At 53.2% G+C, this 26,327-nt stretch overlaps 2 protein-coding genes across 2 annotated transcripts in view; both read right to left on the reverse strand.

The window, feature by feature from the left end:
- The window catches only part of mogat3a (monoacylglycerol O-acyltransferase 3a), a 50,587-nt gene extending 38,689 nt beyond the window's left edge, over positions 1–11,898 (reverse strand). The window contains exons 1-4 of the mRNA XM_070863564.1: positions 11,805–11,898; positions 6,197–6,375; positions 2,726–2,930; positions 1,650–1,824 (exon numbers count right to left, since the gene is read on the reverse strand). Of these exons, the coding sequence (XP_070719665.1) occupies positions 1,650–1,824; positions 2,726–2,930; positions 6,197–6,375; positions 11,805–11,898 (653 nt within the window). The remainder of the gene's footprint in view (positions 1–1,649; positions 1,825–2,725; positions 2,931–6,196; positions 6,376–11,804) is intronic.
- A 7,363-nt stretch (positions 11,899–19,261) lies between these two features.
- LOC139232850 (C-reactive protein-like) lies at positions 19,262–24,057 on the reverse strand. Its single transcript, XM_070863341.1, has 2 exons — positions 23,991–24,057; positions 19,262–19,911 (listed from the first exon to the last, which is right to left on the reverse strand). The coding sequence occupies exons 1-2, from the start codon at positions 24,055–24,057 to the stop codon at positions 19,262–19,264; spliced, it is 717 nt and encodes a 238-aa protein (XP_070719442.1).
- Positions 24,058–26,327: the final 2,270 nt, after the last annotated feature.

The raw sequence follows: 26,327 nt of genomic DNA on the forward strand, positions 1-26,327 counted from the left end.
CCTCAGTACTGCCCCTCCGACAGTGCGGCACTCCCTCAGCACTGCCCCTCCGACAGTGCGGCGCTCCTTCGGTACTGCCCCTCCGACAGTGCGGCGCTCCCTCAGTACTGCCCCTCCGACAGTGCGGCGCTCCCTCAGTACCGCTCCTCCGACAGTGCGGCGCTCCCTCAGTACTGCCCCTCCGACAGTGCGGCGCTCCCTCAGTACTGCCCCTCCGACAGTGCGGCGCTCCCTCAGTACAGCCCCTCTGACAGTGCGGGGCTCCCTCAGTACCACCCCTCCGACAGTGCGGCACTCCCGCAGTACCGCCCCTCTGACAGTGCGGCACTCCCTCAGTACTGCCCCTCCGACAGTGCGGCGCTCCCTCAGTACTGCCCCTCCGACAGTGCGGCGCTCCCTCAGTACTGCCCCTCCGACAGTGCGGCGCTCCCTCAGTACTGCCCCTCCGACAGTGCGGCGCTCCCTCAGTACTGCCCCTCCGACAGTGCGGCACTCCCTCAGTACTGCCCCTCCGACAGTGCGGCGCTCCCTCAGTACTGCCCCTCCGACAGTGCGGCACTCCCTCAACACTGCCCCTCCGACAGTGCGGCACTCCCTCAGTACTGCCCCTCCGACGGTGCGGCACTCCCTCAACACTGCCCCTCCGACAGTGCGGCGCTCCCTCAGTACTGCCCCTCCGACAGTGCGGCATTCCCTCAGTACTGCCCCTCCGACAGTGCGGCGCTCCCTCAGCACTGCCCCTCCGACAGTGCGGCGCTCCCTCAGTACTGCCCCTCCGACAGTGCGGCGCTCCCTCAGTACTGCCCCTCCAACAGTGCGGCACTCCCTCAGTACTGCCCCTCCGACAGTGCGGCACTCCCTCAGTACTGCCCCTCCGACAGTGCGGCGCTCCCTCAGTACTGTCCCTCCGACAGGCGACGCTCCCTCAGTACAGCTCCTCCGACAGTGCGGTGCTCCCTCAACACTGCCCCTCCGACAGTGCGGCGCTCCCTCAGTACTGCACTGGGAGTGTCAGCCTGGATGCTGTGCCCAAGTCCCTGGAGTGGGACTCAAACCTCGAGCTTCTGACTCCGAGGCGGGAGTGCTGCCCACTGATCCACGGCTGGCACAGCACAGAGCTGCTCGGCCCCCAACAGAATGGGCCGGGGCGACCCCATGGCTACACGAGTGTAGGAGGAGGAGGCACGGCGCCCCTTCGAGTGCGGGATGAGGAGAATCGCTCGTTGCTACCCTTTCGCCATCGGCTCGCCCGCGCACGGAGGTGCCCAAGTTCATGCCCTCCTCCCCAGCCCCGCCCCTGACCCCTGCCCAGCCCGGGTGGTTCCCCCCCCTGCACGGTTTCGGGTTCCCCCCCAGACGGTTTCGGGTTCCCCCCAGCACGGTTTCGGGTTCCCCCCAGCACGGTTTCGGGTTCTCCCCAGCACGGTTTTGGGTTCTACCCAGCACGGTTTCGGGTTCTCCCAAGCACGGTTTCGTGTTCCCCCCAGCACTGTTTCGGGTTCTCTCAGCACAGTTTCGTTTCCCCCCAGCATTGTTTCGGTTCCCCCCAGCATGGTTTCAGTTCCCCCCAGCACAGTTTCGTTTCCCCCCACCACTGTTTCGGGTTCTCTCAGCACTGTTTCGGTTTCCCCCCCCCGTCAGCCTCTTACCCGGCCTTCAGCGCCAACTTGATGAATCCCTTCCTCCCGAGCACCTGCAACGTCAGGGCCCCCGGGCGGGCGTCCAGCGACTCTGGCGCTCCTCCCACCGCGAGCACTGCCGCGTGGCCCCCTCCCGGCTGGTTCAGGATGTAATTGGCGCTGCGTTTCTCCGAGGAGACCAGGCCTGCAAAGACATTGCAATAAAGGCAGCAGCCATATTAGTAAAGGAGGCACCGGGGGGGGGGGGTGGGGACATCTTTAACTGCACACTCGGAGTCTTTACCCGTGGCATTGATCATCGATCGGCACCCTACGGCATTCCCATCGCCAAATCCCCCATCATCAACATCCCGGGGGTCACCATTGACCAGAAACTTAACTGGACCAGCCACATAAATACTGTGACTACAAGAGCGGGTCAGAGGCTGGGTATTCTGCGGCCAGTGTCTCACCTCCTGGACTTCCCAAAGCCGTTCCACCATCTACAAGGAACAAGTCAGGATTGTGATGGAACACTCCCCACTTGCCTGGATGGTGCAGCTCCAACAACACTCGAGAAGCTCGACACCATCCAGGACAAAGCAGCCACTTGATCGACACTCTACCCACCACCTTCAACACTCACTCCCTCCACCACCGGCGCCCCCTGGCTGCAGTGTGCACCATCTACAAGATGCACTGCAGCAACTCACCAAGGCTTCTTCGGCAGCACCTCCCAAACCCGCGACCTCTACCGCCTAGAAGGACAAGGGCAGCAGGCGCATGGGAACACCACCACCTCCACGTTCCCCTCCCAGTCACACACCATCCTGACTTGGAAATATATCGGCCGTTCCTTCATCGTCGCTGGGTCACAATCCTGGAACTCCCTCCCTAACAGCACTGTGGGAGCACCTTCACCACACGGACTGCAGCGGTTCAAGAAGGAGCTCACCACCACCTTCTCAAGGGGCAATTAGGGATGGGCAATAAATGCCAGCCTTGCCAGCGACGCCCACATCCCAGGAAGGGATATGTATATATATATTTTTAAGCACTTTGGGATGTCCGATGGTCGCAGACGCGAGTCTTTCTCACCAACTCACCTCCGCACATGATGTACTCCCTGAAGAGCGGCAGCTTAAACCAAAAGGGCAGCATTAGCAGGTAGGAGGTGATGCCGGGGAAGAGCCGAGAGAAGCCAGTCGCCTCCGTGCAGAAGTTGCCGAATGCACCGGCAACCAGGACTCCGTGAGGGTGGAACCCAAACAGGTAGTTGTGTTTCGGATCCAGCTCGGCCGTTTTCACCAACTTTGCCACGAGAGGGACACAAAGAGGATGTCATGATACAATCGGCCACAGCAACAAAAACAACTTATATTTACATAGCGCCGTTACCGTGGTGAAATGTTCCCAAGGCGCCTCACAGGAGCATTACATGATAACGATTTGACACCGAGTCGCACAAGTAGAAATTAGCACAGGTGACCAAAGGCTTGGTCAAAGAGGTCGGTTTTAAGGAGTGTCTTGAAGGAGGAAAGAGAGAGGTAGAGAGGTTTAGGGAGGGAGTTCCAGGGAGCTGAGTAGGTTGAGCCTCTACTCATTGGAATTCAGAAGAATGAGAGGTGATCTTATCGAAACGTATCAGATTATGAGGGGGCTCGACAAGGTGGATGCAGAGAGGATGTTTCCACTGATGGGGGAGACTAGAACTAGGGGGCATGATCTTAGAATAAGGGGCCGCCCATTTAAAACTGAGATGAGGAGGAATTTCTTCTCTCAGAGGGTTGTAAATCTGTGGAATTCGCTGCCTCAGAGAGCTGTGGAAACTGGGACATTGAATAAATTTAAGACAGAAATAGACAGTTTCTTAGTCAATAAGGGGAGAAGGGGTTATGGGGAGCGGGCGGGGAAGTGGAGCTGAGTCCATGATCAGATCAGCCATGATCGTATTAAATGGTGGAGCAGGCTCGAGGGGCCATATGGCCGACTCCTGCTCCTATTTCTTATGTTCTTATGTTCCAGAGCTTGGGGCCCAGGCAACAGAAGGCACGGCCACCGATGGTGGAGCGATTACAATCAGGGATGCTCAGGAGGGCAGAATTAGAGGGTCGCAGACATCTTGGCGGGGGGGGCTGCAGGAGATTACAGAGATAGGGAGGGGCGAGGCCCTGGAGGTATTTGAAAATAAGGATGAGAATTATGAAATCAAGGCGTAGCTTAACCGGGAGCCAATGTAGGTCCACAGCTGGAGTACTGCGTGCAGGTCTGGTCACCACATTACAGGAAGGATGTGATTGCACTGGAGAGGGTGCAGAGGAGATTTACCAGAATGTTGCCGGGACTGGAGAATTTTAGCGATGAGGACAGATTGGATAGGCTGGGTCTGTTTTCTTTGGAACAGAGGAGGCTGAGGGGAGACCTGATTGAGGTGTATAAAATTATGAGGGGCCTGGATAGAGTGGATAGGAAGGACCTGTTTCCCTTAGCAGAGGGGTCAATAACCAGGGGGCAGTGATTTAAAGTAATTGGGGGGAGGTTTACAGGGGATTTGAGGGGAAATGTGGGAGGCGGGATTTGCCCTGCTCTATGTGCCTCAGTACCACACTGGGCGATGCATTCCAGCAGTGAGCCATTGTGGAGGGAGGGAGGTGTAATGTAAGCACCTGTGAGTATGCTCACAGGTTTGTAGAGCTGCAGCTGTGTTCCATGTTTTTATTGAGTGCACGAGGTTGCAGCCCCTGTTCCACTACTTAAAGGGGCTGCTCCTGAAATTCTGGCTGCACTTCAGTCCCACTCTCCTGATCTTTGGGCACCCTGTGCGGAGGGGAGCAGGCAGGTCTGAAGGCCTCCTTGTAGGACTGCTCCTGGGCCTGGCCAAGGGGGCCATCAGCCGGTCCAGGCAGCGGGCGGTCGAGGGGGTCGTTCAGCCTGACTGCCTGCCTCTCTTCCGCGGTTACATCCGAGCCAGGGTGTCCCTGGAGATGGAGCACGCGGTGTCCACCGGTACGCTCGCGGCTTTCCGCGAGAGGTGGGCGCCGGAGGGACTGGAGTGCATCATCACCCCCGGCAACCAAATTTTAATTTGATTTTATATGTTTTAAAGTTTAATTTGTTTTAATTGCCGGGTTTCAGTGTCCCCCTCCCCTTTTATAGGGGGCACTTTGTATAATTTGTGGTTTTAGTGCCCAAACCCCCCCCCCAAAAAAAAAAAAAAAAAAAGGGCATTGAGAAGTGTTTGGAGTGTTCCTCCCCCCGTCCCCTTTATTCAGGAGGCATTTGAACTAACTGTTTAATTTTGGTTACAACAAAAGAGTTGTAGAGGTGCTGGTGTATGCTCGTAGCCTTCCGCGAGAGGTGGCCGCCGGAGAGACTGGAGTACATCATCACCCCCACGGCAACCACATTTTAATTTGATTTAAAGTTTTCATTACAGTTTTAAATTGTTCATTTGTGGGTTCTAGTGCCAAAAGTGGGGGCACTTGTTTAAGTTTCTACAAAAATTGTTAACCCTTACAAAAGGGGGCACTTGAGTTAAAGTTATAATTAAAATAGTTGTAGAACTGTTGACCGGGATCGGTAACAGAGTGGTTTATGTTACCGGGCCTGTAGTCCAAAGCCTAGACTAATGATCTGGAGACCGAGTTCAAATCCCACCACGGCAGCTGGGCAAGTTATACTCAGTTCATTAAATAAATCTGGAATTAAAAAGCTACTGCCGGGTTGTCCAAACCTATCTGGTTCACCAATGGCCCTTTAGGGACGGAAATCTGCCACCATTACCCGATATGGCCAATATGAGACTCCAGACGCACATCAATGTGGTTGACTCAACTGCCCGCTGATATAGCCTCACAAGACGCTCAGTTGTGCCAAACCGTTACAAGTAACAATAGGGATAAAACCGGACAGAGCACCCTGCATCGACCTGGGCCCCGCCTCGCACACAAAAAGAGCACACCCAGCCCAGTCCTACTCACCAATATCTGGGGACTTGTGCCAAAATTGGGACTGCAGCGGTTCAAGAAGGCCAACTCCTTCTCGAGGGCAATTAGGGATGGGCAATAAATGCCGGCCTTGTAGCTGACGTCCAAAAGAGAAAAACAATGCGAGAGGTGCGCACCGGAGGGACTGGAGTGCATCATCACCCCCCAGGAACAGAATTTTAATTTGATTTGGCAAGGTTCCAAGTTGGTTTGTAAATTTGTGGGTTTGAGCGCCCTTACCAAAGGGGGACACCTGGCATATAAAGTTATTTTGAAATAGTTGTGGAGCTGTTGAGTGGCTCAGTCAGTCATGTGATGTTCACAAGAATCAATAAAACCCCAGCCAGTTGGGTTCTGGGGATCCACGATGGGGCAGGTGGTTGTGAGCCTGGTGGATGAACTGGTAATGTGTCGTGTGATTGTTAAACCTTTGCTAATAAACCAACTAGTTCTTAATAGCGATGTGTTGCTGTGAATTTTTCAGCAAAGGACCCATGAAGGAAAAACATTACAGGAGGTGGGAAACGTTGATTCCCGGCCCTTACACAGTTCACGTTTGGACAGAGCCAGGCCCTGGTTGTGAGAACTCACCGTGATGGGAAAGTAATCGCGGAAGTAACGCCACACAGCCCAGTTGCGGATCCTTGCCGATCTCCGACCGCCCTTGGCTGGCGTATCGAGGTCCAAGTAGAGCCATCCGGCGTATAAGGCAGCAATATACCAGTAGTCGGTCAGCAGGAGCAGGATGAAGGCGGCCAGACAGCACTGTCCTGGACACAGATAGGACAAGTAGTCAATAGTACCTCTCCCAGTGCCCCTCACGCCCTCTGCAAGGCCACCTCCTGATCTCGTGGCCCCATCATCCCTCTGAACGACCAACCACCCAACTGCCCTTCCTGGCCACTTTCCTCAGGTCCCTCTTCCTTATCGAAACTGTCATCAACACCCCCAGCCCGCACCCCCACAACAAACATCCTTAACCCCTCTGTCCTTCCAAACTACCGCCCCATCTCCACCCTCCAGTGACAGCCGTGGCTCAGTGGGCAGCACTCTCGCCTCGGAGTCACAAGATTGTGGGTTCAAGTCCCACTCCAGGGACTTGAGCACAAAAATCTAGGCTGACACTCCCAGTGCAGTACTGAGGGAGTGCCGCACTGTCGGAGGGGCAGTACTGAGGGAGCGCCGCATTGTCGGAGGGGCAGTACTGAGGGAGTGCCGCACTGTCGGAGGGGCAGTACTGAGGGAGTGCCGCACTGTCGGAGGGTCAGTACTGAGGGAGTGCCGCACTGTCGGAGGGGCAGTACTGAGGGAGCGCCGCACTGTCGGAGGGGCAGTGCTGAGGGAATGCCGCACTGTCGGAGGGGCAGTACTGAGGGAGCCCCGCACTGTCGGAGGGGCAGTCTTTCGGAGAGACATTAAACCGAGGCCCCGTCTGCTCTCTCAGGCGGATGTAAAAGATCCTATGGCACTATTTTGAAGAAGAGCAGGGGGAGTTCTCCCCGGTGTCCTGGGGCCAATATTTATCCCCTCAATCAACATAATAAAAATACAGATTATCCGGTCATTATCACATTGCTGTGTGTGGGAGCTTGCTGTGCACAAATTGGCATTTCCCACATTACAACAGTGACTACACCCCAAAAGTACTTCATTGTCTGTAAAGCGCTTTGAGACGTCCGGTGGTCGTGAAAGGCGCTATATAAATGCAAGTCTTTCTTTTGCGATTCGCCCCACCATCGGTGGCCGTGCCTTCTGTTGCCTGGGCCCCAAGCTCTAGAACTCCCTCCCTAAACCTCTCCACCTCTCTCTCCTCCTTTAAGACCCACCTTTTTGTCCTGTTGCTGCTTGCCCATTTGTTTCTTGTTAGGCCTGTGTAGTGCTTGTGGTGTCTTTCTATGTTAAAGACACAATATAAATGTTGGTGTTTAGAATTGTTGGGGTTTTAGCGAACAACATGTGGTCTGTAGAGGTACCCGGGGCTGGCTGTGACAGCTAGGGTGTGGTGTCAGCTTATCCGCTGCTGAAGCCCTCACCCAAACCTCTAGACTTGACTATTCCAACGCACTCCTGGCTGGCCTCCCAGCTCTCGGTCCGTAGCCCTGTAGGTTACGGCACTTCAGGTGCACATCCAAGTACTTTTTAAATGTGGTGAGGGTTTCTGCCTCTACCACCCTTTCAGGCAGTGAGTTCCAGACCCCCACCACCCTCTGGGTGAAGGCATTTCCCCTCAAATCCCCTCTAAACCTCCCCGCAATTACTTTAAATCTGTGCCTCCTGGTTGTTGACCCCTCTGCCAAGGGAAACAGGTCCTTCCTATCCACTCTATCCAGGTCCCTCATAATTTTATACACCTCAATCAGGTCTCCCCTCAGCCTTCTCTGTTCCAAAGAAAACAACCCCAGCCTATCCAATCTTTCTTCACAGCTACAATTCTCCAGTCCCGGCAACATCCTGGTAAACCTCCTCTGCACCCTCTCCAGTGCAATCATATCCTTCCTGTATTGTGGTGACCGGAACTGCACGCAGTACTCCAGCTGTGGTCTAACCAGTGTTTTATACAGTTCAAGCATAACCTCCCTGCTCTTATATTCTATGCCTCAGCTTATAAAGGCAAATATTCCGTATGCCTTCTTAACCACCTTATCAGCATGGCCTGCTACCTTCAGGGATCTGTGGGCCTGCACTCCAAGGTCCCTCTGTTTCTCTACACTTCTCAGTGTCCTATCATTTATTGTGTAATCCGTGGCCTCGTTAGCCCCTCCCCAAATGCTACACTCCCCCCAACTCAGCTCCAATCGGATGCGGGCACTCACCCCATGCGTTGTGCAATTCACGAGACTAAACATTAAATAGCGATATGGACACCGGTATTTACCAAGCAGGAACACTCTGCTGACAGTATCCTCACTGTGCATTTAGAACATCGGCAGTAATTGTACCGAGATCCCTCGGCTAATTGCGACAAATTGCTTTGCAATGTATATAATATTTACCATCAATTATACTCCTGCAGTTATACCGCAGCCGAACAGATTCGGCAATTAGCCAGCAGGATCCAAGGGAATTCTATGCCCGTAATCCTGTGTCATTCACCTCGGTCACTGCAGATTGGGTGAATGTCAGAGGGTGATGGGGGTGGAAGGGGAGAGGCCCACGGCGACGTTATCAACTTGCAAGGTCCAACGAAAAGAAAGACTTGCATTTATATAGCGCCTTTCAGGACCACCGGACGTCTCAAAGCGCTTTACAGCCAATGAAGTACTTTTGGAGTGTGGTCACTGTTGTAATGTGGGAAACGCGGCAGCCAATTTGCGCACAGCAAGCTCCCACACACAGCAATGTGATAATGACCCAGATAATTAATTTTTTTTAATCTGTAGGTTGAGAGATAAATATTGGCTCCAGGACACAGGGGAGAACTCCCCTGCTCTTCTTCGAAATACTGGCCACGGGATCTTTTACATCCACCTGATAGGGCAGACAGGCCTCGGTTTAACGTCTCATCTGAAAGACAGCACCTCTGATAGTGCGGCACTCCCTCAGTACCGCCCCTCCGACAGTGTAGGGCTCCCTCAGTACTGCACCTCCGACAGTGCGGGGCTCCCTCAATACCGCCCCTTCGACAGTGCGGGGCTCCCTCAGTACTGCCCCTCCGACAGTGTTGGGCTCCCTCAGTACTGCACCTCCGACAGTGCGGCACTTCCTCAATACTGCCCCTCCGACAGTGCGGGGCTCCCTCAGTACTGCCCCTCCGACAGTGCAGCGCTCCCTCAATACTGCCCCTTCGACATTGTAGCGCTCCCTCAGTACTGCCCCTCCGACAGTGCAGTACTCCCTCAGTACTGCCCCTCCGACAGTGCAGCGCTCCCTCAGTACCGCCCCTCCAACAGTGTAGGGTTCCCTCAGTACTGCCCCTCCGACAGTGCAGCGCTCCCTCAGTACTGCCCCTCCGACAGTGCAGTACTCCCTCAGCACTGCCTCTCCGACAGTGCGGGGCTCCCTCAGCACTGCCCCTCCGACAGTGCGGGGCTCCCTCAGCACTGCCCCTCCGACAGTGCGGGGCTCCCTCAGTACTGCCCCTCCGACAGTGCGGGGCTCCCTCAGCACTGCACCTCCGACAGTGCGGGGCTCCCTCAGCACTGCCCCTCCGACAGTGCGGGGCTCCCTCAGTACTGCCCCTCCGACAGTGCGGGGCTCCCTCAGCACTGCCCCTCCGACAGTGCGGGGCTCCCTCAGCACTGCCCCTCCGACAGTGCGGGGCTCCCTCAGCACTGCACTGGGAGTGTCAGACTGGATATTTCTGCTCAAGTCCCTGGAGTGGGACTTGAACCCTCCACCCACTGACTCTGAGGCGAGGGTGCTGCCCACTGAGCCACGGCTGGCATTGGCACAACGCATGGGGTGAGTGTGCTGAGTGATCGGAGCGGCAGCAATGGTGTGGGTAGGGTACATGGGGAGGGGGCGATGCTTGAGGAAGGAAACACGGACTCCAAGGTCCCACTCTCCCTCTACACCTCTCAGTATCCGACCATTTATTGGGTGATCCTTGCCTTGTTAGCCTGTGACCGCCCCTACACTCTCCGTTAACCAGAGGTGGCGTGACACACAGAATCGACCAGTGGCGGGTGAGGTGGGCTACTGGGCTGGAGGGGGCCGTGGGGATGGGTGGCACGAGGCCTTGGAAAGCAAGGCCCCCTGCCAATGAAGGGTCTTTGAGGAGCAGGACCAGTCAGCGCTGCAGGTGGTGACCTGCCTGTTCTCCACCATCAGATTTCACACCGGAACCAGGCCCAGCCCCAAATTGGCAAGTGGGCTGCTCCAGCCCGGGAGGGTGGGGTCGGTCGAGGGAGGGCACAAGCTGTCGCCCCTCCCCATCTCCGTAACCTCCCCCAGCCCCCACAACCCCCTCCCCTCCATGAAATATCTGTGCTCCTCTAATTCTGCCCTCCTGACCATCGCTGATTATAATCGCTCCACCATCGGTGGCCGTGCCTTCTGTTGCCTGGGCCCCAAGCTCTGGAACTCCCTCCCTAAACCTCTCCGCCTCTCTTTCTCCTTTAAGACACTCCTTAAAACCCAGCTCTGTGACCACCCGCGCTAATTTCTCCTGCTGCAGCTCGGTGTCAAATCTTTGTTTTATACCACCCCTGTCAAACACCATGGGACATCTCACTACATTAAAGGCACTATATAAATACAAGGTTTTGTTGTTGGTCCTTTAAAATCTCCTGACTGAGCTCCGCGGCTGGAGGTTACAGAGTCACAGCGGCACGGGGGGAGGAGAGAGAGAGAGAGAGACCTGGGGGGGGAGGAGAGAGAGACCCGGGGGGGGGGGGAGGAGAGAGAGACCCGGGGGGGGGGGGGGGGAGAGAGAGAGAGACCTGGGGGGGGGGGGGGAGAGAGAGAGAGAGAGAGACCTGGGGGGGGGGGGGGAGAGAGAGAGAGAGACCTGGGGGGGGGGGAGAGAGAGAGAGAGAGAGAGACCTGGGGGGGGGAGAGAGAGAGAGAGACCTGGGGGGTGGAGAGAGAGAGAGACCTGGGGGGGGGGGGGGGGAGAGAGAGAGAGAGACCTGGGGGGGGGGGAGAGAGAGAGAGAGACCTGGGGGGGGGAGAGAGAGAGAGAGACCTGGGGGGGGGGGAGAGAGAGAGAGAGACCTGGGGGGTGGAGAGAGAGAGAGACCTGGGGGGGGGGGAGGAGAGAGAGACCCGGGGGGGGGGGGGGGGGAGAGAGAGAGAGACCTGGGGAGGGGGGGAAGAGAGAGACCTGGGGGGGGGGAGAGAGAGACCTGGGGGGTGGAGAGAGAGACCTGGGGGGGGGGGGGGTGGAGAGAGAGACCTGGGGGGGGGGGGTGGAGAGAGAGACCTGGGGGGGGGAGAGAGAGACCTGGGGGGGGGGGGGGAGAGAGAGACCTGGGGGGAGGGGGGAGGGGAGAGAGAGAGAGAGAGACCTGGGGGGGGGGGGGAGAGAGAGACCTGGGGGGGGGGGCGGGGAGAGAGACCTGGGGGGTGGAGAGAGAGACCTGGGGGGGGGGGGGGTGGAGAGAGAGACCTGGGGGTGGGGGGTGGAGAGAGAGACCTGGGGGGGAGAGAGAGACCTGGGGGGGACAGACCAGGGTGTACCGGGGGGGGTCTGTAGGATGGGTCGTGGGTCCGGGGGGGGGGGTCCCGGGAGGGGGGTCCCGGGGTCCGGGGCACTCACCCAGCGCCAGGAAGGACAGCATCCACTGCAGTACCCCCAGGGTCTGCAGCCTGCGCTCCAGGGGCAGGCGGAGCGGAGCGAAGCGGATCCTCATGGTGCGTGAGCCGCGGGAGCCCGGGGGCCGGCTTTATCCCCCGGGAGGGACCGGGCCGGGCCGGCCCGCCCCAGGGCGGGGACAGAGGCAGGGACAGCCCCGCTCCGCTGCGGCACCATCCCCAATCCCGACCTTAGCCCAGCCTCCAAACCCGCCCCGGGCTCCAGTCCCGGTGTTGTCTCCAATCCCAATCCCATTCCTTCCTGACACCAATCCCGATCCCAGTTCCAATTCCTGACTCTCCCTCCTGCTCAGAGCAGGATTCACTCCCAATGTCTCTGTCAGTTTCTGGCTTTTCAGGATGCAGGTTGATCCTCCCTTATCCAGAACTCTCGAGACCTGGCCTGTTCCGGATAAAGGATTTTCCCGGACGAGGGGTGGTCACGTTAAATTGGATGGTACAGGTACTGAGCGAGGGGCTGGCTGACTTGGGGCTAGGAGTGCGGCAGAAAGATCGTGGGTGGGGGGCACAGATCGCGGCGTCAGGCCAGCGATTGCGGGAGTCGACAGCGACAAAGGACTTCAATTGGTTCGGAGTTCTGCGCATGCACCACCCGGTGGCAGGGAACGGTTCTGGATGAGGGGTGGTTCCGGATAAGGGAATTCTGGATAACGCAGGTTCAACCTGTATATGTGACCCAGCCCTTTGCCGCCATGTAGTGTAGTCACTGTTGTAATGTGGGAGGTGCGGTAGCCAATTTGCGCACAGCAAGCTCCCACAAATAGCAATGTGACAATGATCCAGATCATCTGTTTTTGTTATGTTGATTGAAGGATAAATATATGTTCCAGGACACCTAGGAGAACTCCCCTGCTCTTTAAATAGTGCTGCTGGATCTTTTGCGTTCATCTGAGAGAGCAGACGGGGCCTTAGGTTAACGAAAGATGATGAGAATTTAATCTTTCTAAGATGTTAAAAGTTCCCCACCGATGACTGACCTTACATACAGCCATTAAAATGGAGTATGTCTCTGGGAGCGTTCACCGTGTGTTACACTCACTGACCACTGGCGAGGTCAACTCCGCCCACAATCCCAAACTGACAAAACATCCCATTGTACAGTATGATCGCTGTTCCCTAAACGTTCACCTACTTGCTCCATTTAACCCACCTCATTTCCCAGAAACAGACCCAACAATGCCTCCTCCCTCATCGGGACAGAAACATACGGATCAAGAAAGTTCTCTTGAACACACTTCAGGCATTCTTCCCCTTCTCGGCCCTTAACACTATTACCATCCCAGTTCCGAGTAGAGCGCTTGCTTTGGGGAGTCTCATGTCGGGGCATGTGGACAATGTGGCCCGCCCAGCGGAGTTGGTCAAGTGTGGTCAGTGCTTCGATGCTGGGGATGTTGGCCTGGTCAAGGATGCGAATATTGGTGCGTCTGCCCTCCCAGGGGATTTGCAGGATCTTGCGGAGACATCGTTGGTGGTATTTCTCCAGAGACTTGAGGTGTCTGCTGTACATGGTCCGTGTCTCTGAGCCATACAGGAGTCCCACCTGTGACAGAGACTGTAATTCCCGTATTGGACTGTTCAGTCACCTAAGAATTAACTTTTAGAGTGGAAGCAAGTCTTCCTCGATTTCGAGGGACTGCCTATGATGATGATGATACGATCCCAGTCTATATTAGGATAGTTAATGTCCTCCATTATCATTACTTTATACTTCTTGCATCTCTCTGTAATTTCTCAGGAAACTTGCTCCTCTATATCTTTCCCACTATTTGGTGGTCTATAGAATACACCTCGTGATGCTCTCTGCCTCTCCCAATCCTCTGAGTACTTTGTATCCCCTGTCTAATGTTACACCCTGGTGCCCGTCTCCCTGCCAATTAGTTTAAATCCTCCCCAACAGAACGAGCAACCTCCGCCCACCCCCCGCCCCCGGCGAGGATATTGGTCCCAGCCCTGTTGAGGTGCAACCTATCCGGCCTGTACAGGTCCCACCTTCCCCAGAACCGGTCCCAATGCTCCAGGAACCTAAAGCCATCTCCAGCCATGCATGCATATGAATTAGGAACAGGAGTAGGCCATCTAGCCCCTCGAGCCTACTCCGCTCTCCTATTTCTGTACTCGCTAGCACATGGTACCGGGAGTAATCTGGAGAATACTATCTTTGAGGTCCTGCTTTTTAATCTCCTTCCTAGTTACCTAAATTCAGCCCATAGGGCCTCATCCCTCATTCTGTCCATGTCATTGGGACCGATATAGACCACGATCTCCAGCTGTTCACCCTCCTCCCTCAGAATATTCAGCAGCTGCTCCGACACATCCTTAATCCGGGGATGAGGGGGTTGACTTATGAGGAAAGGTTGAGGAGGTTGGGCCTCTACTCATTGGAATTCAGAATAATGAGAGGTGATCTTATCGAAACGTATAAGGTTATGAGGGGGCTTGACAAGGTGGATGCAGAGAGGATGTTTCCACTGATGGGGGAGACTAGAACTAGGGGGCATGGTCTTAGAATAAGGGGCCGCCCATTTAAAACTGAGATGAGGAGGAATTTCTTCTCTCAGAGGGTTGTAAATCTGTGGAATTCGCTGCCTCAGAGAGCTGTGGAAGCTGGGACATTGAATAAATTTAAGACAGAGATAGACAGTTTCTTAAACAATAAGGGATAAGGGGTTATGGGGAGCGGGCGGGGAAGTGGAGCTGAGTCCATGATCGGATCAGCTATAATCATATTAAATGGCGGAGCAGGCTCGAGGGGCCGTATGGCCAACTCCTGCTTCTATTTCTTATGTTCTTATGGCATCAAGGAGACAACATACCATCCTGGAGTCATGTCTGTGGTTGCAGAAACTCCTGCCTGCTCCCCTAACTATTGAATCCCCCACCACTATTGCTCTGCTACTCTTCTTTCTCTCCCCGCCCTCCTGTACAGCTGAGCCACCCGCAGTGTCACACACTTGGCTCTGGCTGCAGAGGAACCATCGCCCTCACCAGCACTCAGAACAGAATAGAGATTGGAGAGTGAGATGGACTCCAGGGACTCCTGCAATACCTGCCTGGTCCTCCTCTTCTGTCTGGCGGTCACCCATTCCCTCTCTGCCCGCTCGCTCTTAAGCTGCAGGACGACCACCTCCAGAAACATTCTGCCCGCGGAGCCCTCGGCCCAACAGATGCACCGCAGTGACTCCAGCCCCCACTCAAGCTCCGAAACCCGGCAAAACAAAGGGGCGTGCTCAATGTGTTTAACTGAAGAGTCGGGGATGAGAAAATAATTCTGCATGTGCAGCAGGCTCGGGGTTGGGGGGAGGTGGTCTCGGGGTCTAGCAATACTTTGAGGGAGACTTCCCCAACGGCCTGGCAGTACTGACAGAGTGGTCTCATAGTCTGCACTTATATTGATGGAGACTTCCAGATTCTGGCCATACTGGGAGGAGTTATAGCCCTCTTCTTTGAGGGGTCTCCCAGGGTGGGCCCATACTGCAATTGGAGCTCAGGTCTGGGTAAACGGGGAGGGTTCCAGGAATACCAGTGAAGATATTTGCGGGAACTCCACTATCTAACATCACTGGAAGAGGAACCATGGGATTTGGAGTATTGGGAGGAAAGTCTCGGGGATTGCAAGCACTGGGAGTAGTTAGCAGACTACAGGAGTACTGGACATACAGTCTATGGGCGACTGAGATAAGAACATCAGAACTAGGAGCAGGAGTCGGCCATTCGGCCCCTCGAGCCTGCTCCGCCATTTAATACCATCATGGCTGATCCAATCATGGACTCAGCTCCACTTCCCTGTCCGCTCCCCATAACCCTCAACTCCCTTATCGCTCATGATGAGAATTTAATCTTTCTAAGATGTTAAAAGTTCCCCACCGATGACTGACCTTACTCACAGCCATTAAAATGGAGTATGTCTCTGGGAGCGTTCACCGTGTGTTACACTCGCTGACCACTGGCGAGGTCAACTCCGCCCACAATCCCAAACTGACAAAACATCCCATTGTACAGTATGATCGCTGTTCCCTAAACGTTCAACTACTTGCTCCATTTAACCCACCTCATTTCCCAGAAACAGACCCAACAATGCCTCCTCCCTCATCGGGACAGAAACATACTGACCAAGAAAGTTCTCTTGAACACACTTCAGACATTCTTCCCCTTCTCGGCCCTTAACACTATTACCATCCCATTTCCGAGTAGAGCGCTTGCTTTGGAAGTCTCATGTCGGGGCATGTGGACAATGTGGCCTGCCCAGCGGGCAGAGATAGGCAGAGATAGTTCTGTCTATCTCTGCCTTAAATATATTCAATGTCCCAGCCTCCACAGCTCTCTGGGGCAGAGAATTCCACAGATTTACAACCCTCTGAGAGAAGAAATTCCTCCTCAGCTCAGTTTTAAATGGGCAGCCCCTTATTCTGAAACTGTGACTCCTAGTTTTAGTTTCCCCCACAAGGGGAAACATCCTCTCTGCATCCACATTGTTGAGATAGGATGCCAGGACCCAGAAGGGCAGAGTAAAATCTGTGACGAGGGATCTTGGGGTCCAGATGGACTGGGAGGCAGGTGTTGGAGCATTGTGGGTCCAGAGTCTGGTACAGTCGGACCAGAGGTGGTGCTGGGGGTGGTAGAGGGAATGGGTTTACTGCATTTTGGTTGGTGTTGGGGATGAATAGGGTCTGTCAACTCTGTGGGCAAGGGGGCAAGTGTTCACGTCTCAGGACATGATACTGCCTGAGTTGCTGAGTATTTCCAACAGCTCAAGCTGTCATTTCAGATTTGCAGCATCGACTTGCAGAGGGAAACATAGAAACATAGAAAGTAGGTGCAGGAGTAGGCCATTCGGCCCTTCGAGCCTGCACCACCATTCAATAAGATCATGGCTGATCATTCCCTCAGTACCCCTTTCCTGCTTTCTCTCCATACCCCTTGATCCCTTTAGCCGTCAGGATCATATCTAACTCCCTCTTGAATATATCCAATGAACTGGCATCAACAACTCTCTACGGCAGGGAATTCCACAGGTTAACAACTCTCTGAGTGAAGAAGTTTCTCCTCATCTCAGTCCTAAATGGCCTGCCTCTTATCCTAAGACTATGTCGCCTGGTTCTGGACTTCCCCAACATCGGGAACATTCTTCCCGCATCTAAACTTTCCAGTCCCGTCAGAATCTTGTATGTTTCTATGAGATCCCCTCTCATCCAGTGAATAAAGGCCCAGTCGATCCCGTCTCTCCTCATATGTCAGTCCAACCATCCCTGGAATCAGTCTGGTGAACCTTCGCTGCACTCGCTCAATAGCAAGAACGTCCTTCCTCAGATTAGAAGACCAAAACTGAACACAATATTCCAGGTGAGGCCTCACCAAGGCCCTGTACAACTGCAGTAAGACCTCCCTGCTCCTATACTCAAATCCCCTCGCTATGAAGGCCAACATACCATTTGCCTTCTTCACCGCCTGCTGTACCTACATGCCAACTTTCAATGACTGATGAACCATGACACCCAGGTCTCGTTGCGCCTCCCCTTTTCCTAATCTGCCGCCATTCAGATAATATTCTGCCTTCGTGTTTTTGCCCCCAAAGTGGATAACCTCACATTTATCCACATTATACTGCATCTGCCATGTAAGGAAGACACAGAAGGAAGGATGTATCTCAGACTGCCCCTTTCTGGCCGGGATATCCGGGATGGAATCATCCTCCTGTGGTACGAGTGACCACAATCCCAATTCCCCTTTCATCATTAATCCCACTCCTTCCCTTCCCTCTGTTACTGACCGTCACAACATCCTCTTGGCCACGATGCTGAAATAAAAGTTACCACAAAGCAAACTTTCCAATCCAACTTTAAATGTATATTTTTCCAATATGGCATCAACAAATCAACTCATCGCCCTTTTGCATTCCCTTTGCGACTGTCGTGTGTGCCTTTGCCTATCCTACTGATGTCACGCAGTGCTACCCCAGTGGCTGCAGCAAGGCTGCTTGAAGGCTGCTGACTTTCAGTGGGGGACATTGCAAATGGCCTTGCTGGTCCATCTTGAGGAGCTGATGTGTGGGAGTGTGCGATCGAGTGACGGTGTCTATTTTTCTTCTTCATCTTCACTCTCCTCTCCATCTTCTTAGTCAACCACTGGCTGGGCAGGCTGCATTTCTTGGGTGTGTGAAATGAGGAAGGCACAAGGGTGGAGTTGGGATGAGGGGAGGGCCAGAAGGAGGATAATGTTTGAGGATAGCAGCATCTTGTATCCTTTCAGCCCCGCCGCTGGTTAAGGGCTCAGCCATGCCCCTGCCAAGAATGGTCAGCACCGTCTTCTCCAAGCGGGTGAGGTGTGGCTAGATGGGAGATGTGCCTCGTGATTGGTGCAGATTGTTGATAGGTGAGTGATTGGGGGGGGGCATTCATGCATTGAGCAGTATGTGAGGCGAGTGGTGCAGTTGGTAGGAGACGGCTTTTGAAGATGCATTCATTGACCTTGGACACTGGAGCCAGGCAGTGGAGGTGAAAGTATTGGCAGTGATGGCCTCGATAACGTGCTCCCACATCGTTCTTTGTGGTGGGCCTCTTGGTCCCTGTGGGTAGAGGACCTCTCTTGCTGCGTGCGAGACCCTGGGAGCCCCGTCCCTGGCTTGCTGAGCCATTCGTTTTAATGCATGTAGTGTATTTGCTTCATGGGTTCTATTCACAGCTGCCCATTTGCTGTGAAGAACCAGCTGGCTTATGAGCACAGGTTTAACAATCAAACTGAACGCAACCGGTTCACCCACCAGCCTCACAACTGCACGACTCATCGTGGGGAACCTAGACTCAACGAGCCGGGGTTTTATTTAGCCTTGCGAACATCACGTGATTGGCTAAGCCACTCACAGTGCAACAGCTTCACAGGCCTGTCAGCATGCTCACGGGCACAGAAGCACTTTCCCCATGTTTTTGAGCTTCTGAAGGGAATTCAGCAATCAGAGCTGAAGACTCCCATTTGGGATTTCGTTTTAATGTTAATTTTTTTTAAATGGCAGTAAGGGCTGGAAACACCACTTGATTTTACTTCATTTAATTTTATTAGTTCAGAAGGCGTTACCCTTTCAATTGCCCACGATGACGAGCAAACTCTATTGCCACATTTCCAGAGGCTGTTGGAGGCTGGAATGTCATTTCTCGACGGGAACCTCACCACCAATGCCACCAGGAAAGTGTTACAAGCGTTACAAGTTAGCGCTGGGCTAACCCCCCCAGTGCAATACAGGCCGAGGTGCTGGGGGATGCAGAATTGAGGGGCTACAAGCACCCCCGCTGTCATTACAGCGTGACAAGTTTACATAGACAATTCCCATTATAAATGCGAACATAGGAAGTAGTGATGGAAAAAACTGACACAGAGCAGCACAGACCTGAGATTTTATTTATTATACTTCTAGACAGATGGAGAACATGTGTTGCAGGATGAACATGTCCTACAGGCTGATTGCAAGGACACAATCCCCCCTGTCACAGCCTCCCCTCTATCCCAGTTGAGAATATTGCCACCCAACAGGGAACATCCCTGACTGACAGCTTTTATTTCATCAGCAGACAGAACATAGTCCCACAGGTGCACATCCGCCTGTTCTCCGACAAAGGATTGCTTCTCCTCAAAGCTGCCTCCCAAGCTGTCCTGGTCCTGACCTATCATCACGACAACTGGTTGAGCGATGGTATGATCTCGTGCTAGGAACTTTGTCAGTGTTGGCCTGCCATTTATCCAGAACGCAGTCTGCCCTGTCGCTGAATCCCAGGTCACGCAGAGGTGTTGCACGAGAGCGTCCAGCGTGGGAAGCTTGAAGTAAGTGACGTTGTCCTTGAGGTAAAAGGAGTACCTGCCATCTTGTTCCCGCCACATGTGCACTTCATTCGGGGTGCTCGACGAAGCGTAGGAGAACAGAATGACATCACGGCCATCCACTTCTTCAGACGCCAAGCGCATGCAGAGTGTCAGGGCATGGAGGTTCTGGTACTCCAAGGGGACCAGCTTCACGTAATTGCTGTTGGATTTTTGCAGGAAAACTGCTCTTTTCTGCCAAAGTCCTGCAAGGAAAAGAACAGGTCACAACCGCCATACCGAGCTGGAATTGTAAATTGTCACTGGGGTCCTGGGAGGGCAGGACTGTCGTATGAGGGTCGACTGGGCCTGTATTCACTCGCGTTTAGAAGAATGAGAGGGGATCTCATTGAAAGGTATAAAATTCTGACGGGGTTGCACAGACTGGATGCGGGGAGGATGTTTCCCTGGGGCGGGGAGGATGTTTCCCCGGGCTGGGAAGTCTAGAACAAGGGGTCACAGTCTCAGGATACGGGGTAGAAAATTTCGGAGCGAGATGAGGAGAAATGTTTTCACTCAGATGGAGGTGAACCTGTGGAATTCTCTACCACAGAAGGCTGTGGAGGCCAAGTCACTGAATATATTTAAGAGGGAGATAGATAGATTTCTGGACACAAAAGGCATCAAGGGGTATGGGGAGAAAGGGGGAATATGGTGTTGAGATAGAGGATCAACCATGATCATATTGAATGGTAATGGCCCACTACTGCTCCTATTTTCTATGTTTCTATGTCACAGTGATTCTGTTTCTAGCCACGTATACTGGCGCTGTACCGCAGAATGGACCCCGCAGTGCTGCTGCTATTTAATGGTACATTCCCGCTGGTGCGGCCGAGATTTCAGATCCCACCCGGTTTGCTCCTGATATATCGGCTAGCCCCGGAGAGTGCTAGGACTGTTCCTGAAACTGATTAAGTCAGGTAATATGTGGCCTGTAAGTTGCAACAGCCTTTTAATGGCTGCTGATCCCTGGATTTTCTGCCCCTGCCCCTATATCAATAATTGAAACATTGTCGGCAACTCAGGCCTTCGAACCTCTTCTGGCCTCCTTTTAAATCATGGCTGATCTGCACCTCAACTCAATCATTGACCCTTGACACCCTTAGCTAACAGCACATCTATCGAATCTCAGTCCTGAAAATGTCAATTGGCCCAGCACCCCCAGAATTTCCTCTGCTTGTATACATAGAGCACCATGTATAATGAAAGTCTCTGCACTGTTTAGTAACTTATAAAGAAATATAAATGTATCCCCTCTGTTTCGTGTACTGCTTTCATCTGCATAGTGCTTCATGTAATGTGATTTACGGAATATACTAAACTGTACCTTGAAATGAAATGCACGCTAGTGCATTGTATGGAACTGCTGTCAGCATCTAAACCAATTGTATGGAATGGCTGACCGCAAGGTACTGAACTATTTTCCAATGTATTGTGGAAATTTTATATGAATAAAGTATATTTTTGAAAAAAAAAGCACTCGGTGCTTGTGGGAAAACGGGTGGGGGGATTATATCCTAATTATATTCGTGGAATGATCACAGGGCTCCACAATGTTATAGACATCCTTGTTGTGTGAAGTCTTGAGACAATCCAGTGCTCCCTCAGCCATTCAAGCCAAAAAACACGGAACCGCCCTTAACATTTGCAGCCAGCTATTGATGACGAGAGCCGAAGGAAATCACAGGACCTGAAGAGAATTAGATTAACTTGGGCAAAGGAATGATGAAAGGGAAGAGACGTGAGTTCACAGTAAAACAGGTGCAGCAAAAGGGGACCGAAAGAGAATGGGTGAAGGGGCACAGAGTATATTGGGACCAGGGCCACAGTATAATGGGTAAAAGGGCAAGTGAACAGAATGGAGCACAGGTAGGGGAAGTGAATCAGTGTAGAGTCAGGACATGTAGCAGACCAGAGCAACACCAGCACAGGGAAAGGGCACCAGAACAGAATGGTGTGGAAAATGGGGACCGAGGTGTACAGCAAAAAAAGGACCAGAATAAAACAGATACAGGGAAAGGGGATTAGAGTAGAATGGGAACAGGGAAAGGGGATCCAGATTAGAATGGGAACAGGGAAAGGGGATCCAGATTAGAATGGGAACAGGGAAAGGGGATTAGAGTAGAATGGGAACAGGGAAAGGGGATTAGAGTAGAATGGGAACAGGGAAAGGGGATGTCGCTCGCAACGCCAGCATTTATTGCCCCACGAGAAGGTGGTGGTGAGCTGCCTTCTTGAACTGCTGCAGTCCTTGTGGGAAAGGTCCGAGTTGACTTTTTGTCAAATGGTTTGGTACTGAGCGGCTCACTGGGCCATTTCAGAGGGGCAGCTCAGAGAAAACCTCATTGCTGCTGATCACTTACAGGCCAGACCAGGTAAAGGCAACAGATTTCCTTCCTCGAAAGGACGTTAGTGAACCCGATGGGGTTTTACGACAATCCAAATAGATTCATGGTCGCCATTACTGACACTAGCTGTCATAATCCAAATTTATTTTGTTGAAATTAAATTCGTTAGCTGCTGCGCTAGGATTTCAGCTCATGACACCATGTCACTAGTGCAGGCCTTGGGATTGCTCGTCCAGTAATTTAACCAGGATGCCATCATTCCCGGTAAAATGGAAAAGGAAACCACAGTACAAAGGATGGGAGTGGAAAGTGAGCGGGAGTGGAAAGTGAGCGAGAGTGGAGCAGCATTTACAAGGAATGCAGATTCAGAGTCGAATGGGAACAGGGAAAGGGACCACAGTAGACTGATGCACCCTGCCCCCACCCAATTTTCTTAAAGTCGCAGTTCAAGGTAGTCCAGTCACTGAACATCATAGGCAGTCCCTCGGAATCGAGGGAGACTTGCTTCCACTCTAAAAGTGAGTTCTCAGGTGACTGAACAGTCCAATGTGGGAACCACAGTCCCTGTCACAGGTGGGACAGACAGTGGTTGAGGGAAGGGGAGGGTGGGACTGGTTTGCCGCACGCTCCTTCCGTTGCCTGCGCTTGGTTTCTGCACGCTCTCGGCGACGAGACTCAAGGTGCTCAGCGCCCTCCCGGATTCACTTCCTCCACTTAGGGTGGTCTCTGGCCGGGGACTCCCAGGTGTCAGTGGGGATGCTGCATTTTATCAGGGAGGCTTTGAGGGTGTCCCTGTAACGTTTCCTCTGCCCACCTGGGGCTCGCTTGCTGTGTAGGAGTTCCGAGTAGAGTGCTTGCTTTGGGAGTCTCGTGTTGGGCATGCAGACGATGTGGCCTGCCCAGCGGAGCTGGTCAGTGCTTCGATGCTGGGGATGTTGGCCTGGTCGAGGACGCGAACGTTTGTGTGTCTGTCCTCCCAGGGGATTTGCAGGATCTTGCGGAGACATCGTTGGTGGTATTTCTCCAGCGATTTGAGGGGTCTACTGTACATGGTATATGACAAGTTCACAGCTGAAAGTGCTGGGAGCAAAGTGCACCTCCGGCAATGCAGCGCTCCCTCGGCACTGCGCTGGAGGGTCAGCTGATTTGCATGCTCTCGTCCTGGAGAGGGGCCTCGAACCCACAGCCACCCTTACCCAGACCCAGGCTGATCAGACCCGTGCATTGCACTGTGCTTCTATGTGGCTCATGGTCTGCAGGGCTCTAGTGATACCCGCCCTCCTGTATGGCTCAGAGACATGGACCATATACAGCAGACACCTCAAATCACTGGAGAAATACCACCAACGATGTCTCCGCAAGATCCTGCAAATCCCCTGGGAGGACAGACACACCACCGTTAGCGGCCTTGACCAGGCCAACATCCCCAGCATCGAAGCACTGACCACACTCGACCAGCTCTGCTGGGCAGGCCACATTGTCCGCATGCCTGACACGAAACTCCCAAAGCAAGCGCTCTACTCGGAACTCCTATACAGCAAGCGAGCCCCAGATGGGCAGAGGAAATGTTACAAGGGACACCCTCAAAGCCCCCCTGATAAAGTGCAACATCCCCACCGACACCTGGGAGTCCCTGGCCAAAGACCGCCCTAAGTGGAGGAAGTGCATCCGGGAGGGCGCTGAGCACCTCGAGTCTCGTCGCCGAGAGCGTGCAGAAACCGAGCGCAGGCAGCGGAAGGAGCATGCGGCAAACCAGTCCCACCCTCCCCTTCCCTCAACCACTGTCTGTCCCACCTGTGACAGGGACTGTGGTTCCTGTATTGGACTGTTCAGTCACCTGAGGACTCACTTTTAGAGTGGGAGCAAGTCTTCCTCGATTCCGAGGGACTGACTACGATGATGATGTGTCTAATGGGGTTGTACAGACTATTACTTACCAGCGGTCGCCCCAGGGGAAACCAGAATCAGCACCATTGGGATGATTATAGCCTTCATCATGGTCATCTGGGCATGAAAGAGAAGAGAATACACTTGGATAAGTGCAGTAAATGAAGCCACAAGCTAACAAAGGTCCTCACAACATAAGGCATCGGTAACGGACCACACGTCATCCCTCGCTCTCTCACGCTGTGTTTCAGTAGGTACAGTTAAGATCTCTATGGACCTTGGTCTCCTTGCAGAAGTCGGGAAGCAGACGGAGTCTCAGCTGTTGACACCGAAACTATTGGAATAACTTTGTCCCGGCTCCGTCCCATGGTTCGAGTTCAGAGTCGGGTAAAAGCGCGAAGACCTCAAAGAACCTATGGCAAAAACATAAGGGTGAGTTGAATTAACTCGCACTGAGCTCATGAAGTTGCTGTTTACCTTGTTCGTTCGCAGTGTGTCTCTTCCAAAGGAACAGAGCCTGTTTTTGATAACATGGTCAGCTGATTCTCCGAAAACAAACTTGGGTTTGAAAATCAAAATCCACCTTGACTGGCTTTGCACAATATTTGAACAATCACTTTGCTCCTTGCTTGTAGATAAGGTTCTTTCACAACAGAAATGCACAATAAAATGGAGGCCTTGATAAGTAAACCCTGTCTCCACTATGTCACTGGGCCAACAATTAGCCTTTAATTACCCGATCAAACAGCAGAGAACACATTGGGTTCCCACCACATTCTTGTCCAGTCCTAAATGCTGTACATATTTCACACGCTGACTATTGCATTTGGTCCAAAACTCATAATCAGACTTAGTTACAACTTAATTGCATGGATGAACACAGCAATTAACAAAGAGTCTACGGTGAGAATGATTTGAGGATGTATGGTATTCCTGAGAACCTTGTGGGACGAATAGAAAGTATCTGTAACAAGTCCCTGAGCACTGCTAAAGTGGTTAGGAAATGGTTTAGATCAACAGAATAGTTTTAGATTAAGAGTTGGGGTAAAACACAGATGCACACAGCCAGCTAATTTATTTAATTTCATACAGTCCCCACCATTTACACTTTGTTAAATTCATTCCTGGGTTATTGCCCATCCCTAATTGCCCCTTGAGAAGGTGGTGGTGAGCCCCCTTCTTGAACCGCTGCAGTCCGTGTGGTGAAGGTGCTCCCACAGTGCTGTTAGGGAGGGAGTTCCAGGATTGTGACCCAGCGACGATGAAGGAACGGCCGATATATTTCCAAGTCAGGATGGTGTGTGACTGGGAGGGGAACGTGGAGGTGGTGGTGTTCCCATGGACCTGCTGCCCTTGTCCTTCTAGGTGGTAGAGGTCGCGGGTTTGGGAGGTGCTGCCGAAGAAGCCTTGGCGAGTTGCTGCAGTGCATCTTGTAGATGGTGCACACTGCAGCCATGGTGCGCCGGTGGTGGAGGGAGTGAATGGTGCACACTGCAGCCAGGGGGCGCCGGTGGTGGAGGGAGTGAATGTTGAAGGTGGTGGGTAGAGTGTCGATCAAGTGGCTGCTTTGTCCTGGATGGTGTCGAGCTTCTCGAGTGTTGTTGGAGCTGCACCATCCAGGCAAGTGGGGAGTGTTCCATCACACTCCTGACTTGTGTCTTGTAGATGCTGGAAAGGCTTTGGGGAGTCAGGAGGTGAGACACTGGCCGCAGAATACCCAGCCTCTGACCTGCTCTTGCTGCCACAGTATTTATGTGGCTGGTCCAGTTAAGTTTCTGGTCAATGGTGACCCCCAGGATGTTGATGGTGGGGGATTCGGCGATGGGAATGCCATTGAATGTCAAGGGGAGGTGGTTAGACTCTCGCTTGTCGGAGATGGTCATTGCCTGGCACTTGTGGGGCACCTTGACACCGTCTTCGTTTATCACAGACAGCCGCCTATATTGGCCATTACCATAGGCATCAATTACAAGGGCGCTGCTTAAACCGTAATAAGCCCAGCAACTATTTTGGGGGAGGCTCAAGCACCTCGTTAGATTGTGATTACCTGTCAATAAGTCCTTTCAGGCAGTTTACGCTGGTTCCCCTGGCCTCTAGAACTCTTTTTGAGTGCTGCTTTCAAACAAATGGTGAACATAGGGTACGGTAGTATAGTGGTTATGTTACAGTAGTAATCCAGACCCTAGTCTAATGATCCAGAGACGTGAGTTCAAATCCCACCAAGGCAGCTGGGGAATTTGAATTCAGTTAATTTAATAAGTCTGGATTAAAAAGCGAGTATCCAATAATGGTGACCCTGAAACTACCGGGTTGTCGTCTAAACCCATCTGGGTCACCAATGTCCTTTAGGGAGGGAAATCTGCTGCCCTTACCCGGTCTGGCCTATA

The sequence above is a fragment of the Pristiophorus japonicus genome, chromosome 20, assembly GCF_044704955.1.
Source record: "Pristiophorus japonicus isolate sPriJap1 chromosome 20, sPriJap1.hap1, whole genome shotgun sequence".
NCBI lineage: Eukaryota > Metazoa > Chordata > Chondrichthyes > Pristiophoridae > Pristiophorus > Pristiophorus japonicus.

What these genes read in the sequence shown, in the direction of transcription:
- LOC139232850 (XM_070863341.1), bottom strand. Translation starts at nt 24,057, where the DNA reads ATGACCATGATGAAGGCTATAATCATCCCAATGGTGCTGATTCTGGTT. An exon ending in TTCCCCTGGGGCGACCGCTG is followed by an intron (nt 19,912 to 23,990) that starts GTAAGTAATAGT and finishes TTTTCCTTGCAG; the next exon opens with GACTTTGGCAGAAAAGAGCA.